Source organism: Elaeis guineensis, chromosome 4, assembly GCF_000442705.2.
Source record: "Elaeis guineensis isolate ETL-2024a chromosome 4, EG11, whole genome shotgun sequence".
NCBI classification, from domain to species: Eukaryota; Viridiplantae; Streptophyta; class Magnoliopsida; order Arecales; family Arecaceae; genus Elaeis; species Elaeis guineensis.
In genome coordinates, this window is record NC_025996.2 from 61,110,392 (window position 1) to 61,125,730 (window position 15,339).

Below are 15,339 nucleotides of genomic sequence, written 5' to 3' on the forward strand. Positions count from 1 at the left end.
AGTTTTGATCGAAATGGAACAGAGATAAAATCTTTTTTTCTAGCTAAGTTATCTAGTCGAATGGTAGTCCTAGCGAGCAGCTCAGCTTATGATACAGTTGGAATTCTAGACGTCAAAATAAGAAGATTGTTCTGTATTCGTAACTGGTGCTACACGTAGTTTTATTTATAGAACTCAAAATAGCCTTTTCATCTTTCAACCAAAAATTATTTTGATATATCTACCTGTTAATGCATGAAGCCTCGGGGTTCTCGAAACTCTCCGATTCCATCGTTATGAAGACAAAACTCTTCTACTCATTTTTTTTTTTTTTCTTTTTCCTTTTCTTTCTTTTCTTTTGTAGGGGGTGGGAGGTGGCAATGAGTCGAGTAGTCCGTATTTGTCCGTACATACTCGATTGATAGAGCTAAGTAGGATCAAATAAAATTATAAAAATTAATTTTTTAATATATCGATCAATTTATTTCTTTAGAGAGAATATATTTGAAGAAATATATATATATATATACTTGAGTCGGATTCGGAGAAGATTTTACCCTTCCCCCGCGTACCCTCCGATCTATTGCGAGTCCTGTACGCCCTGCGCCGTGCGGGGTAAAACTCCCCTACTTTCTCTTTTGGTAAGTATTTTCAGTAAATATTTTTTTAAATTTTATTTTTATTTTTTGGGTAAGAAGCATCTAGTCCCGACGAGGCCAATAAACACTACCGCTTTTAATCGCACCATTAATTACCCTGCAGTTCGATTTCCTCCGTTCTAGGCTTGCAGCCAGGCATGGCAGCCTTCACCGCCGCCGCGTCCTACTCCAAGTACGAGATCCGGCGCCGAGACCCCAATCCGAAGGCCGCCGCTCTCCTCGTCATCGACATGCAGAACTACTTCGCCTCCATGGCCTGCCCCATCCTCCCGCCCTCCACACCACCGTCGCCCTCTGCCGCGCTGCTGGCGTCCCCATCTTCTTCACCCGCCACCGCCACCGCTCCCCCGCCGACTACGCCATGCTCGGCGAGTGGTGGAACGGCGACCTCATCTTCGACGGCACCCCGGAGTCCGAGCTCCTCCCCGACCTCGGCCGCCGTCCCGGCGACCGGGTGGTCGAGAAAAGCACCTACAGCGCCTTCGCCGGGACGGGGCTGGAGGAAATTTTGCACGGTACGGGCGTGGAGGAGGTGATCGTCACTGGTGTGATGACCAACCTCTGCTGCGAGACCACGGCCAGGGAGGCGTTCGTCAGGGGGTTTCGGGTCTTCTTCTCCACCGACGCCACTGCGACATCGAACAGTGACTTGCACGAGTCCACCCTCAAGAACATGGCCTACGGGTTCGCCTACCTGGTGGACTGCGAGAGGCTCGAGGCGGCTCTTGGCCGCAAGGGCTGAGGTTAGAAAGCCTAACCATCTCAGTCTTCTTTTGAAAGTTCTTCTTTTTTGATATCTAATTCGAGTTTCAGTTGGTTATTTGCTGGACATAAATTCTAATGCCGACTTTGTATGGAAGAGCAACATAGACTAGATATTTTGGGGGTGCCTATATGTCATAAGTTGATTTTGTTCCTGCCTTTTCTTACATATGAGTTTGATTTCAAAATGTTTCTAAGTTTTGAAAATTTTCCTTGGGAATTATGACCGATACATTCTTAGGTAGGTTATTGAATTTTTTTTTTTTGCAATCATTGGTTAATCTATTTATCATACTTTTCTATAATTTTGTCGCTTGATCAAAATATACCATTTATGTGTAGCATATGCCACAATTTATTACATTGATGAGTATATGTAATTTACTTCAAGTTTTTTATAACTGTTTGGTAAAGTCATTTTCTAGGAAGCAAAATAGCCATATTGTTGAATTCATTTTTTATGAAAACTTTATGATTTTAGGTTCTTCATCAATTTACCACACAAATTCTCTTACATTCTATTTTTTAACTGCTTAATAGTACTCTTTCTGTAAATCTGAGCATTCCAATCATGTGTTCTAAATGTTGGATCATTTATGATTTCAAATATCCCTAACTATCCAACAACGTTGGAATATGACTAAATGTGTTTGATCATTAAACCATTGCTTTAGTTAAATCCTATTTATAACCTTAGATTAGGACAGGAACTATGATTTCTTGAAGGAAAAATATACAAGTTACTTGTCTCACAGTTCAACGTGGTTCATAGTCATATTTAGATCATGAACCTCATGTTCCTTTAATGCATCTTGTTGGTGGTTAGAAACTTTTGGAGTTGGTCTGCTAACAAAGCCTTGAACTTTGAAAGATGCATTATTTGAGACACTAAAGTAATTATCTATATTCAATCAGTACATATCTGGGTTCCTTACGTTGGTATAAGATGTTTACATGATATTAGACTTAGTTAATTGATTAAGAAGATCGAGGGAGAACCCAGACTCCTGTTTGTTATTCCTCAAATATGTCATGGCTAGTGATAAGTTTGTATACTCCCTTCGTATGGCTGCTACCTGAGGATGATGACCTTATCATCACTTGGGTGTGTCAAACATGTCCTGTAGAAACCACAGTATTAGGATTGATGATGCTCTCCCTGTGTGATTTATCTTTAATGTTGTTTGACCTTACCTATACATATGAAGTAGCATCCATAGAGTTACTTCTATGTTTAGGTCATGCAGACCAAGATAGGTTTTTACTTGTGGGCTTACTAGGTACTTAGGGCTAAAATTGAGGATTTATGAGAGGTTTAATGAGGAACCCCCTACTTGAAATAGGAGAAATCACTATCAGGATTGGTGATGTTCTTAGTATACGATATGTCTTGAATATTGCTTGATCTAATCATGTGATATGCTTTGCATATTGCTTGACTTATTAGATCCATATGAACTAGTGTGGGTTTACTTTATTTATAGGATGTTGTGTAGACCAAGAATTTGTGGCCTTACTAGGTACTTGGGATGAAAATTGAGGATTTATGAGATATTTAACAAGGAATCCCCTACCTTAAATAGGACAATGACTAGTTCAGCCAGAGAGGATTAATTAGACAAAATAAATCCATCATGAATTGTCAAAATTGTCTTGATAAGCTTATATTTGCCTATTAGATAAATATAAATTAAGTGTATTTGTTGTTTTACAAATGATTTTGGGGAAAATGATTAATCCAGTGTCTGATTAGTCTTTTGGACCAAATGAATGCATGTCTAGCTACACCTTAACCCTCTATTTGATACAAAAGATGGATTGGAGAAATGATGGATTGGGAAAGAAGGATGGATGGGAATGATTGTCTTCTCTATTTGGTATGGAGGAATGAAAGGGAGGATAGATGATGTTTGTATGATAATTTTTTAAAACCATCTTTTGATCAAAAAATATTATTATTATTATCAATTATAATACTTATTTATATTTAAAAAAGTAGGACAATATATAAATTTATAAACTTATAATTTATAATTATTTAAAAAATTATATAAATATTTAATTTAATTAAATAATTAATTTTATAAATTAATTATAAATGAATAAATTTATTTTATATTAATTATATAAATAAATAATTAATTATAATTTAATTTAAATATTTAATTAATTTTATGCAAATGTTAACTAAAAAATAATGAATATAAAAAAAAATAGAAGACAATTCTTATTATTTGCTTATAATTATGGAAATTATGTACTGAAGTTAAAATAATAATTAATAAAATTTATAATATAGGGTAAATAGTATAGGTAAAATAAAAAAATATATAAATAAAATAAATGAAAAGGTGAATAAGTGGTAGGATTTTGTCAAAAAATTAATAAAGGATTTTGCTCCATCAATTTTTCCTTGCATCCTCTCAATTTGGGGAGGGTGCAAACTGGTTGGTTAGGGTGGATGAGCAATTTCTCTTTTTCATCCATCCTTCCTGATCATATAGGGTGGATGGGTAAATTGGTATCCATCCTTTCTCTCATGACTCCAACCAAACACAAGGTGAATGTTCTATGGTGTTATATTATTTTCTTGAGGACAAACATCATGAGTTACTGGTTATAATGATGGGAAACAAGTATAAATGGTTGGACTATCACATACAGGGTTCACATGTCCCAATGATCTAGCCTTAGAAGTTCGTCATAGCACCATGTTGATGTTGCTTGTAACCTAGGTCATCCACATTACTAGAAATATTCTGATAGGTTTGATTGATCAAGTGTTGATTAATCATACATTTCTAAGTTTTTGATTGGAATTCTAAGTCTAGTCTAGCTTTTTTAGTTCTTTATCATGGTAAAGGCTAGAGTTTTGGTCGAGGTTTTTAGTAGAATATCTTTTGTAGCAACTTTGTAACATGTATGTTATTTTTGTAAGTTATTTTTACTTTTTCATTTCAACCTGATCTTTACTTGTTGTCCAATCTGAGTAATCTCACTCCCTTATAAGCATCAAGGTGTCATTTATAAAAAAAGCAAATGACAAATGTGTACATACTTGTATATATGCATATATGCATGCATGCATCTACACACAAATACGTGCATATGAGAGATATTATGGACAGATGCAATTCTTAAATCTGAGTTTATTGCTTGTGTAATATGATACATGCTCACCCAATTTTGAAAGGCTTAGTTCTCTTGTACAATTCCATCAAAATGACAACTGAATATAATATATAAAGATGAGATTAGTTATAGCAGTGTAGATATCAATGACCACATGATTTGGAGCCTCATAGATGACACTCTAGAATTTGGATTTAGTTTTGCTAGAATGTTCAATGTGCAATGGATTTGGCGTGGAGGTGGATGACCCTTTGATTGGAGCCTCACACACCACTCGAGAGTTTGCCTACCTTTAATAGTAGAAAAGATTATACACACATGTGTGCACACTTGTTCATTTCATAAGGCATCTTGACAAGGATAGAGCTAGGATTTTACCAATGGTGGGCCAAGATTCCATTATTGAAACTTGATATACCTATGTATGATAATGATTTTTAGACCTTTTGTTACAATATTCTTGCAACATACACAACATTATGATTTAAGCCCAATTCAGTATTACCATGTTTAAATTGTTGGTTTGATGATAATTTTTTAATTAGATTGTTGTTGCTATGATAAAGATAAGGTTTGTGATGATTTTTGAAGAAAATTTTGCCATATCTACAAAGTAGATATTGTCATACTTTAATTTTAATGATCATACTTTTTTTTAAAACAATATGACAAAATACAAAATAAGCTTTGTCTAATTACTAGCTGATTAAATTGTTAATCACAAACATAGCAAAATCTTTATAGAGCACTATTTCTGATCTTATGATAATAGTTGAAGCATAATGGATGTTCTCATACAATATACAAAAAGAGAAATACTTCATATTTATGAACTGATTATGGCAGAGCGGCGCATTCAATTGAAATAGACAACCAACTACATAAATAAATATTGATTATAGTTAACTAAATTTAAGAAGAAAAGAAAACATTATGCTTCTTGTGAGGAGATCATCTTGTTCACCAGATAGCATCGAAAATTGGAAAGGTCTTCATAGAATGATCTCTCTCTCTCTCTCTAACTGGAGGAGAGAGAGTTTGAAGGGGATGATTGTTCGGTTGGAGTTATGGAGACAAGCAGTTATTGCTCTAGTTTGTTTCTTTTCCTTTCTTTATTTAATTAGAGAAAGAGAGATTGGAAGAGAATTTTTTTAGTTGTGAATTAAGATACTAGATACTTGAGAGGGATTCTAGGAAAACTAGTTAGAGTTATTGGCTGATAGTTTAATTTTTAGTGGAAGTACTTATGCGATAAAGATGATAGTGGTTTGGAGGGCCCAATTTTCTCATAATAGAAGGATGAGATGACAAAACATTTTCTCATATATTTAGGAGAGAAGGGTTTCTTTTTTTCTTTTTTCTGAGTGGGGGTAGGTGTGGGATGTGGGAATAGTGGTATATAAGGGTAGCCACCACAAGGGAATTGCAAAGAAATTGCAAAAGTTTAGTGTGTGCCACCATGGCCCCTTGAAACCCTTGTTTCCATCTTGAGCTTTGTTTATTACTAAGTTCCTAGTTGACTGTCTACAAGAATTATGCCGTACATAAGGTTTTGCATGAATCAATTTGATTATTATTGAGTGCTGATATTTTAATGCATATTGTGCTTAATACTTTGATTTTTCGAGAAACCTAATGTTGGAGAGATGTTAAACTTCAGTTGAAAAACTCAAAGGAGGAAGGATATGTTAGTGCAACTGAGTGTAGTGATTTAGAAACCCTGCTATGGCATGTATTGCATGAGGAAGATGGTAGTTAGAAGAGGAGTAGGGGCGGATGACTCCCTTCCGAGGCCAAAAATACCATCTTGACAGGCCGTTCTAGGGATACAACTCTTATGACGCTCACTTGCGAACCCTAGCATTCCACCAAATGGGAGAGGAGGGGGGGGGGGGATGGGCGGGAAGTAGAGAGAAAATAATGGGACAATAATTTCTATAACAGAATTTCACTACTCAAGGATCTTTAGTATTGATTATAAGAGAAGCCCTAATGGGATATCTATAAGTAGCAGAAAGAGACTCTTTTCTTCAACTTTCCAATATGGGATTTCAAGTTCTATTCTAATTCGAAGAATTCTAACTACTAACTTTCCTAATAATATCAAAAGTTCTCCTAAAGAAAATTCATAAAAATCAGAACTCTAGAATTTACTAGCATCAAACCTCCTAATTGAGATAAAAAAATAACTAATCATCAAAAATTAGTCGTGTCTCGAGACCCATGCCTCCTAGACATGCGACCCGTGCGGCCTGGACTCGCAACCCATGCAGTCGGGACCTGCGATCTATGCGGTATCACGTGCGTCCTAAGCATTTTGATGTCATACTCCCCCGGTTGGAGAAGACTCGCCATAAAGTCTAGATCTTCTTGGTCTTCATAGCAAGTTGATAGGTCAGCTATGTTGAATGTTGCAAACACTCCATAAACTCCAGGAAGTTCAATTTCGTATGTACTATCATTGATGTGCTTCATAATATTGAAAGAGCCATCAATTATTTTGTTTCATGATGTTCTAGCAGCAAATCACATTGTAGAAGGATTGAGATTAGGCAATGAATACATGAAACCGATATGGTTCTTAAAGTCTGATGAGAAGACGAGATCTAGGTCCATTGCAGTTGAAGCATTCATAAAACCAGTGCTAGGGCTGAATGGGGTGGAGGGATACTGAAAGTATAGCTCAGGACCTAGTGACATGATAGGCTGTCCCTAGTCAACATGCTTCTTGGTGGTGGTGAACATGGTAGAGGCAATCACAGATACAATAGCATGTTGATCATCATCATTTTTTGCATGTGTTATTCCCAGCAAACCCTGACCCTCAGTGTTGTTAGGATTCTTTAAGACTTCAGCCTCTAAAGTGAGAATAGCTTCATTTAAAAGCCCCTTGCAAGAGAGCTCCTGCCCTTCCTTCAAAGTATTGGGATGTCCAACATAAGGATTCATGTTAGAAAAGACATAAACCCTCTTGATGTACTCGATCGTTGCTTGGATACCAGGATTTGTTCATAGAGGTACTTATCATGTGCATCTACCCAATTATCTGCATGACTTTTCCCTAAAGGACCTTCATTGACCTGATGTCCAAATTCCTCTGCCCAGTCTTGGACATGCAATTTGGAAAACTCATTTGCCCATTGATCATCAACTTCATGCTGTTCATGTTCCTTAGCAGACTCACTTGCCCACTTTTCCATTCCTTGTGAAAGCTCTTCATGTAATCAGCCCAAGAGTTAGGACCAACATTATATTGTGCTTGGTATTCATCAGCCCAGTTGGCAGAGAGATCCAGTAGCGGGCTTGGTTTGATTCTTATCAACGATAAGCTCACCATGGCTCATCTTTAGAACAAACTGGAGAAATTTTGAATTCTGAAATTTTGAGTCGGTATTTTGTGCTAAAGTATGTACAAGCTTACGGCTCTACTTCATGGCAGCTATATTGGACATGTTTCCATTTGTTATCTGACCAAGTGATGCCATTTGTGATTGTTTGTGCTTAAACTCTAATGCCCAGCCATTGACACAATGTAGTTGTTCAGAAGAATGAGCCCAGGTCTTAGGGTCAACATTCTCCCTTTGTTGATTAAATTTGGCAAGCCATATATTTGATTCTTTTGCATAGTGTGCCACCAGACTCCCATTTGAAGGAGATGATAATATACCTATACTAGGACTCAAGTGTTGTGGGCTGACACAGCCACCATTTGAAACTCCAACTGGATTTCCGCTAAGGCCTAGCCACATAGAATCCGCAGCAAGTAGTCCCTAGCCTAAATGCCTCCAGAAACAGGAATCCCGGAAACTATACGATAAGTAAGAATTGTCCAGGGCAGCATCAAAACAATGTATCCCGGAGGCTTGCTAAACAGCAATGACTTGAGGACTGCACCTTACTGAGTAATCAGCTATCTTGAACTTCAAGACATGCACATAATCATGTGTCCTTGATGAATTAAAGTGGACAAATGTTGGTGATGGATACTCATTTCTCAGCTCCTGGCAACCACCAGCATTTCCATTCCAAAAAGAGCCCAACCGATCAGGAGTATTTCCACTTCCAGAAAATGATCTATCTCCAGCAACAACCAGCAATGGACCAACATCTGCAAAATTTATCATCATGCCTCTTTATTGAAATCGACTTCTTTTGCATTTGTAGAAATGAAATAGGACCATCATGTCTGGATGCTAGCTTCTTACATCATCAGTGTACTCAAGATCCCAAACCCGAAAACCAGACTTATAAGCCAGCAAAAGAACATGCTGTAGGACATCCCCCTTGTATTCTTATTGTCGAATCCAGCCCAGTGCACCTTGCCATGCAAAGTGTATTTAGTGTGAAAAATGTTGTGGCATGAATAGTCTTATTCATCAGCTACCACGGTCATATTCAAGCTATGGCAGACCATCAAGGCTTCACCTGAATCGGCATGCACTAATTCTTCTTCATCTGGGTTTTTCTCATCCCATTTGATTGGCTGATATTCTTTCTGATCTTCTGCATAGGTTCGCTGTCCACCAAAGAAACAAGCTTTCTATTTGGCCAGTCGGCTACATTATGCCCAAATCCTTAGCACTTGAAACACTTGCAAGGGTTGGAGGCAATAGAGTTTGAATGTTTGGGATTGTTTAGCATGCCCTTATCCTTTTAAGGTGGTGGGGAGCTGCTGGCTTTGGAGGGTGCCAACATTTTTAGTGCGTAACTCTCCTAGTTGGATGCTCTATCTCTATTACCTCTGAAAGCACCAATTATTTGTTTGAGTTGTTGTTTCTTGATTTTGTTGCCAATTATATCACGTCATTTAGCATCCAATAGGGTTGAAATTGCAGGACTTGCTTAATGTCAAGTTTTAATCCTCCAAGATATTGTGCTTTAGTTCACTCCTCAAGCTCCTTTATATCGTACGTCATTAGGAGTCGCTCGAATTCTATAATGTACTCTTTTACGGTCATCTTGTGATGTTTAAGATTGTGAAGTTTAAGAAATTTATTCTAATGATAATCTACAGGTAGGAACTTACGTTTGAGTTCGTGATGTATCTTATCCCACATTTGAATCTTGCTGTGTCTTTCATGCTCACATCGTCCCTTCAAATTTTTTCACCAAATTGATACATAATTTTTGATCTTGATGGTGACTAACTTGATACATCAATCATTAGGGATTTCGTTAAGCTTGAAAACTCATTCAACAGTGGAGCCAATAAACAAACTCGTCAAGTTTCAGGCATCATTGAAAGATGGGGATATTTATTTTGATACCAAAGTCATAATGGTCTTAGTTCATGTTGGTGCCGGGTATCTTATTCACTCCATCTTTCTACTGTAAAGTGGATTAAAATCTTCTATTTTTTCATTGAAGCACTTACTTTTATCATCAAAGGTCTCTTTATTAGAGGAGTGATTGGAACGCTAGCCATATTGGCATCCATGCTGCTTTGATAAAGCTGCTGATTTTTTTGTTGAAATTGTTCAAGCTAGTGGCATAATTCATCTTATTTGATATCACCTGGATCTTGCTTACATTCAACATGCTCTAGGATGTTATGACGGTGAGACATCTTGAAATTGTGCTTTAATACCAACTAATGCTGAGGTGTTGAACTTCGGCTGAAAAACTCGAAAGAGCGAGAGTATATTGGCGCTACCAATTATAGCGAGATAGAACCTCACTGCGGCATACATGGCACAAGGAAGATGGTAGTTGGAAGAGGAGCTAGGGTGGGTGACTCTCTTCAAAGGCCAAAAATACCATTTTGGCAGGCCACTCCAAGGGTATAGCTCTCATGACGCTCACTCACAAATTCTAAGAATGCACGAAAAGGGAGAGGAGAGGAGAGAGAATAGAGAGAAAACAAGGAGAATAATGCTCATTATAGAATTGTCACTACTCAAGGATCTTCAGTATTGATTAAAGGAGGAGCTTGAGTGGGGGTATTTATTAGTATAAAGGGACTCTTTTCTTCAACTTTCTACTATGGGATTCAAATTTTTTTCTATTTTGAAGAACTCTAACTACTAACATTCCTAATAATATCAGAAGTTCTAAAAACGAAAGTTCATAAAAATCAAAACTTTCAATAATTTACTAACACCAAATCTTCCTAATTGAGAAAAATATAACTGATCATAAAAAACTTGTCATGCCCCAAGACCCATGCCTACAGGACTCGCAACCCGTATGGCTTGGACTCGCAACCCGTATGGCTTGGATCTGCGACTTGTGCGGTGTCACATGTGTCCTAGGCGATCCGGTTTTACATGTGTCCTAGGCGATCTGATTTCACGACCTTTTAGCTCGCCAAGCCAAAAGTTCATAACTAGGATCGAGTAGCTGGCTACCACATTAAAGTGTTCTCAGATATGTAGAACAATCACATTATCTAGGGTTGTTCATTTTCTATGTACTATATTATCTTAAAGTCCTCAATTTCATGGTGCTGATATTTGGCAAAAGAAAAAGTGGTGTTGAGGTTTCTTCAAGGATTCAGAAATGATTTTTTCTAAAGAGGTCTGAAGGCTATGGGCTAAGGGAATTTATCTTGTAAAGTGGGATGTAGTGTGTATGGCTAAGAGCAAGGGCAGTAGGAGTGACAATGTTGAATAGTTAAGATAGGAAATGGCTATAACTGTAAGCAAGCAGGCAGACGCATGGATTGGAAGAGCTGGCAATGTTAAAATGGATAAGTGCGATGTGTTGGTCAAATGCCAAATAGCAAGTTGGTTGTGGTTTTGGTGGTAGCCAAAACTATTTTGTGGATTAGGTTTATAAGGATCATTCCTAGCAAGGTTTGTTGAATGGCCGCGAACCGGATGGTTTCGAGCATGTGGAATTGTACTAGCAGCTTACCGGTGCGGTTTGGGCATTAATTTGAGAACATCGGCAAAAATGGAGGGAGGGAGAAGGAAGGATAGGAACAAGGGGGAGGGAAGGAGAGGAGAAGGTCAGAATCACCCCATTTTGAACCTGTGGAAGCCAGGGGGATTCCGGCCTCCCACTCTCTCCCCCCTCTCTCTTTTCCATCCTCTCTCTATACGATTTGATCATCCAAAGGCATCCACAGCCCCCCTTGGTGGCCACCTCTAGCATCTCTGCTAGCCTTCCTTTCGTTCTCTCCCTGTCCCTTCCACCTCCTATCTTTTCTGCTCCAATTCTCCCTCTCGTCAGCTTTCTTTGCTGTGTCGGATCATGCTCGATATGGTTCGATACAGCGGTGTATCGAACCATACTATCAGTTGGCCAGCATGAGATCTGATTCTGGTTCTGTGTTCCTTGATTCCTAGTAATGCCCAAGCATTCTTGATTGTCCCTTGGGTAATATTTTTACATCTATTATTACTTATTGTAAGGTTTCTAATGGGGGATTGTTTTATGAGATGTCTAGGCACATCAGTATTAGGCACAAATATAGCAATTAGAAAAATTTTATTTCATCTAGGCTAATTTTATTTTATTTGAAAACTAATGAATTTTATTTTTATTGAAAATTTTATTTTTATTAGGACTAGAGTATTGTGGGGACTTCAGTATTTTATTTCTATCCAGACTCGTAATAGGATTTTGGTTCTATAAATATCCACTGATATGCAATTGAGAAGATAAGTTCTGCATTATAAATATTTAAGAATATTGTGTTGCTTCTCCCTCCAATTCTTGTCCTTCTGCCTCTCTTTTCTTCCTTCTTTGTTTTCCTCTTCTTCCATCTATTTCTTCCTTTGTCATGCATCTATGTGAAAGCAAACTTAGATTCTCCACCATGGTCTGGTCCACCCTAGTTTCACTTTGAGATTCATGCTCTCCAATTTGGGTAGTTGTGGCATCTTGTGGCACACCTTCACCAGATCCCTCCCAAGGTCGGGAAACAAAAAACAAAAGAAAAGAGAGGGGGGGGGGGACAATTCCCTTGTTTGCCACCCCCTTGCTTTTCCGCTCCCCTCCTTCCCTCGTCTCCATTGGCCATTGATAGCCCTTCGTCCCTTTGTTGAAGCCCTGCCACTCCCTCATGATTGTGCCAGCACTAATCTCTACATCATGCGCTAGCCGTATCGTCCTCCAGAAGAGAGATTGATCGCTGGATCTCCCAAGTCTACGATCGACCACCTATGCTTGGCCTTCACTACCTCTAGCTCCTTCGCCTCGGTGTTGAATCTCCCACTCTATCGCTCCACTGGATAAAATCATCTAAGAGGAGGCTTCCCGTCGTGACTCAACCTTGTTCATGGCATCTTTGATGCCATCCACCCAGCTCCCCGAGTCCATTCTTTCATTGCCACCGCCGAGTTGCCATCAGCCCTTAGCATCGGCATCAATCTCTCTTTCTAGTCGGACTGAGTCTACTGCTGTTTGGCCGGGGCCCTTTGCCACATGCATAAGGACTTCGGATCGAAGCCCTTATAAGGAGGGGCTGCGGGTCCAGGCCTAACCCAGATTCAATCCAAACCCAGTTAGTGCATTGCAGATCTGAGTTCGATTCTCATGGGACCTGCCCAGCCAATTAATTTCTGCCACATCATCAGCCAGTCAGCAGTATACATTAGCAAACCTTAACACTATACAACCTGTAAAGTCATTGGCCATGTTAGTGCCACATCAGTGGCTTTGCCATGTCAGCACCACATTATCTGCTATGTCAACATCAGGAACATGTCCTAGCTGATTTTGGCACACTGATTCCATTTTTTTTTTTTAATGTTTGTTACTGCTGATTCTGATTTTACAATGAGTTTTTCTTTCCCAGAAGGTGAAGTAGTGGTTTAAAGTGCTTTTCACAAGGTAACATCTTTCCCTTTGAAAACTTCATCAACATTTTATTTGATTAGATAACTAGTAAATTGCTTTAGTCCAAGTTTAACCTTATTCCTTTCTTCCACCAAAAAAAAAAAAAACCCCCCACCACACTCTTGCATTTAACCTTTATTTTCTTTTTTGAACTTGGACATATCATCTACATTTTTATGGTTTTACGTGTGTGCATCATGGTAGTTAGGGAATCTTAATTACTTATTATAATTTTTAGTCTATCTCTGTATACTTTCATTGCCCTCTACTTGAGTGCATCACACTATGACTAGGAACAAATAGAGTGACCGCCCATCTACTATGGACCAAACTGCCACAAATCCTATTCCCTCCATTTCTACACCACCATTTGACCTTCAAGCCTTTATAAACTCCACAGATTAGAAAATTGAATTAATGAGAAGGCATGTTCTGCATTATATAGATTTGAGAATATTGAGTTGCTTCTCCGTTTGATTCTTCTCCTCCTCCTACCTCTCTTTTCTTCTCTGCTCTTCTTTTACCTCTTCTTCCCTCTCCATCTTCTCCCTCGATCTTGTGTCAGTTTCTTATCCTTTTAATGAGGATATGAATTCAGCTCTTGTTTGGAGTAGAAGTTTTAGTAGAATTTTGTGGTAGAGTAATCATGTTTTCTTGTTAAAACTTTTTACAAGTTCATTCTATCTATCAGGACATTTAAGCATAACCTATTGCCAAAACCTTTCACTTTCACATGGTTGTCCTAGTTGGTTGTGAAAAAGGCACGAAGTGCTTTTTGTTCCTGGAATGTGTTTTTTGATCCCTTTAAAAATATTTTGCCACCTAGGTACAAGTTCATTTAGGAAGGCACACAAGTATTTATTACAAGGACATTTAAAATGGTCCCAAGTTTTGATAAGTTATGCTATATCATTGCTTGCTCCACACTTATTAATTAGTATCTTGAAATATTGAGTTTTTTTTCATAAAACCATTACTTCTGTCATATGTTTATTCTGAATTTTGCATTTTTCATAATAATTATCAGGTCTGGTTTTTTGGACATCATGGGTGTGGACTATGGGTACTGTCAGTACCAGACATATCATGGGTGTATGTTGTTGGATGTAATAGTTGCATGAGATAAAACATCTTTCGTAAATGAAGATCTGGGGTGTATGATGTTTATTGTAAATAACATGAGGTGAGATAGACAAGTCCTTTTCCTTAAAAGAGATGGATATCTTCACCAAAAATGTAAATGTTGTGTTTCTTGTCCGTTTATTCTTTATGGAATACCAAGCTTCCTGTTTTCACCTTGTGATAAGTCTTAGTGTGCCATTTCCTTTGGTTGGTTGGTTAGTCTCTGTACTTGTTGCTGCATGTTTAGTGCTATTTGCAAAATAATATTTTTGGCTACTCAACATGTATTGCACTCTACAGCTGAAAGCCACTGATTTAAGTTGGTCATAAATTCATGCTGATGATGAACTTTCAAAAGGATTATGCTGCTAATCATTTTGTTGTTGTTCTCTAGAAGTATCAAAGAACGCGACTACTTCATGTTGAGATTTCTTTGTATTATGATGTTTATTTTGGAAGGGATGTGACTAACACCCTGTAGAGGAGTTAGAAGAAGGATTGGTTTGTTTGGGCTGAAAGAGTTTTAGTTTTGTTAGGTCTGGTTCAAGTTCCACAATCTTGATCCAAAAAGAAACATAAAAATTTGGGAAATAATACATGTCAGAGAAAACAGATTACACAAAAATTTTAAGATGACAGGTTTTATTTGGTAATAATTTCATGCACCAAATAAAACTCATTCTTGTCAAAATGATAGTACTTTCACACACACATGTATCTCAACTATCTTGACCAGCACCGACAATAAGGTCTTGTTTGGCTATGCCTACAGCATTGAGCTAAAGTCCTGTAGAAATCATGGATTGGGTTGTCCATTTAAGCATGGCTGTTACCAACCAAACTCCACCCAATCCAAATCCTATGGGAAGGAGGGAAAAAAACCTTGCTCAAAGGCGGGGAT

The 15,339-nt window shown here is 38.0% G+C and overlaps 1 protein-coding gene and 1 pseudogene across 1 annotated transcript; one reads left to right on the forward strand and one right to left on the reverse strand.

Annotated features, from left to right (window-relative positions):
• The first annotated feature begins 507 nt into the window (after positions 1-507).
• LOC105042762 (nicotinamidase 2) lies at positions 508-14,622 on the forward strand. Its single transcript, XM_010920077.4, is given in 4 exon segments — positions 508-620; positions 742-905; positions 908-1,381; positions 14,344-14,622. Coding segments are annotated over 2 exon segments (603 nt in total). The 5' UTR covers positions 508-620; positions 742-775; the 3' UTR covers position 1,381; positions 14,344-14,622.
• Positions 7,245-8,659, reverse strand: LOC140857353 (peroxisome biogenesis protein 5-like; annotated as a pseudogene).
• Positions 14,623-15,339: the final 717 nt, after the last annotated feature.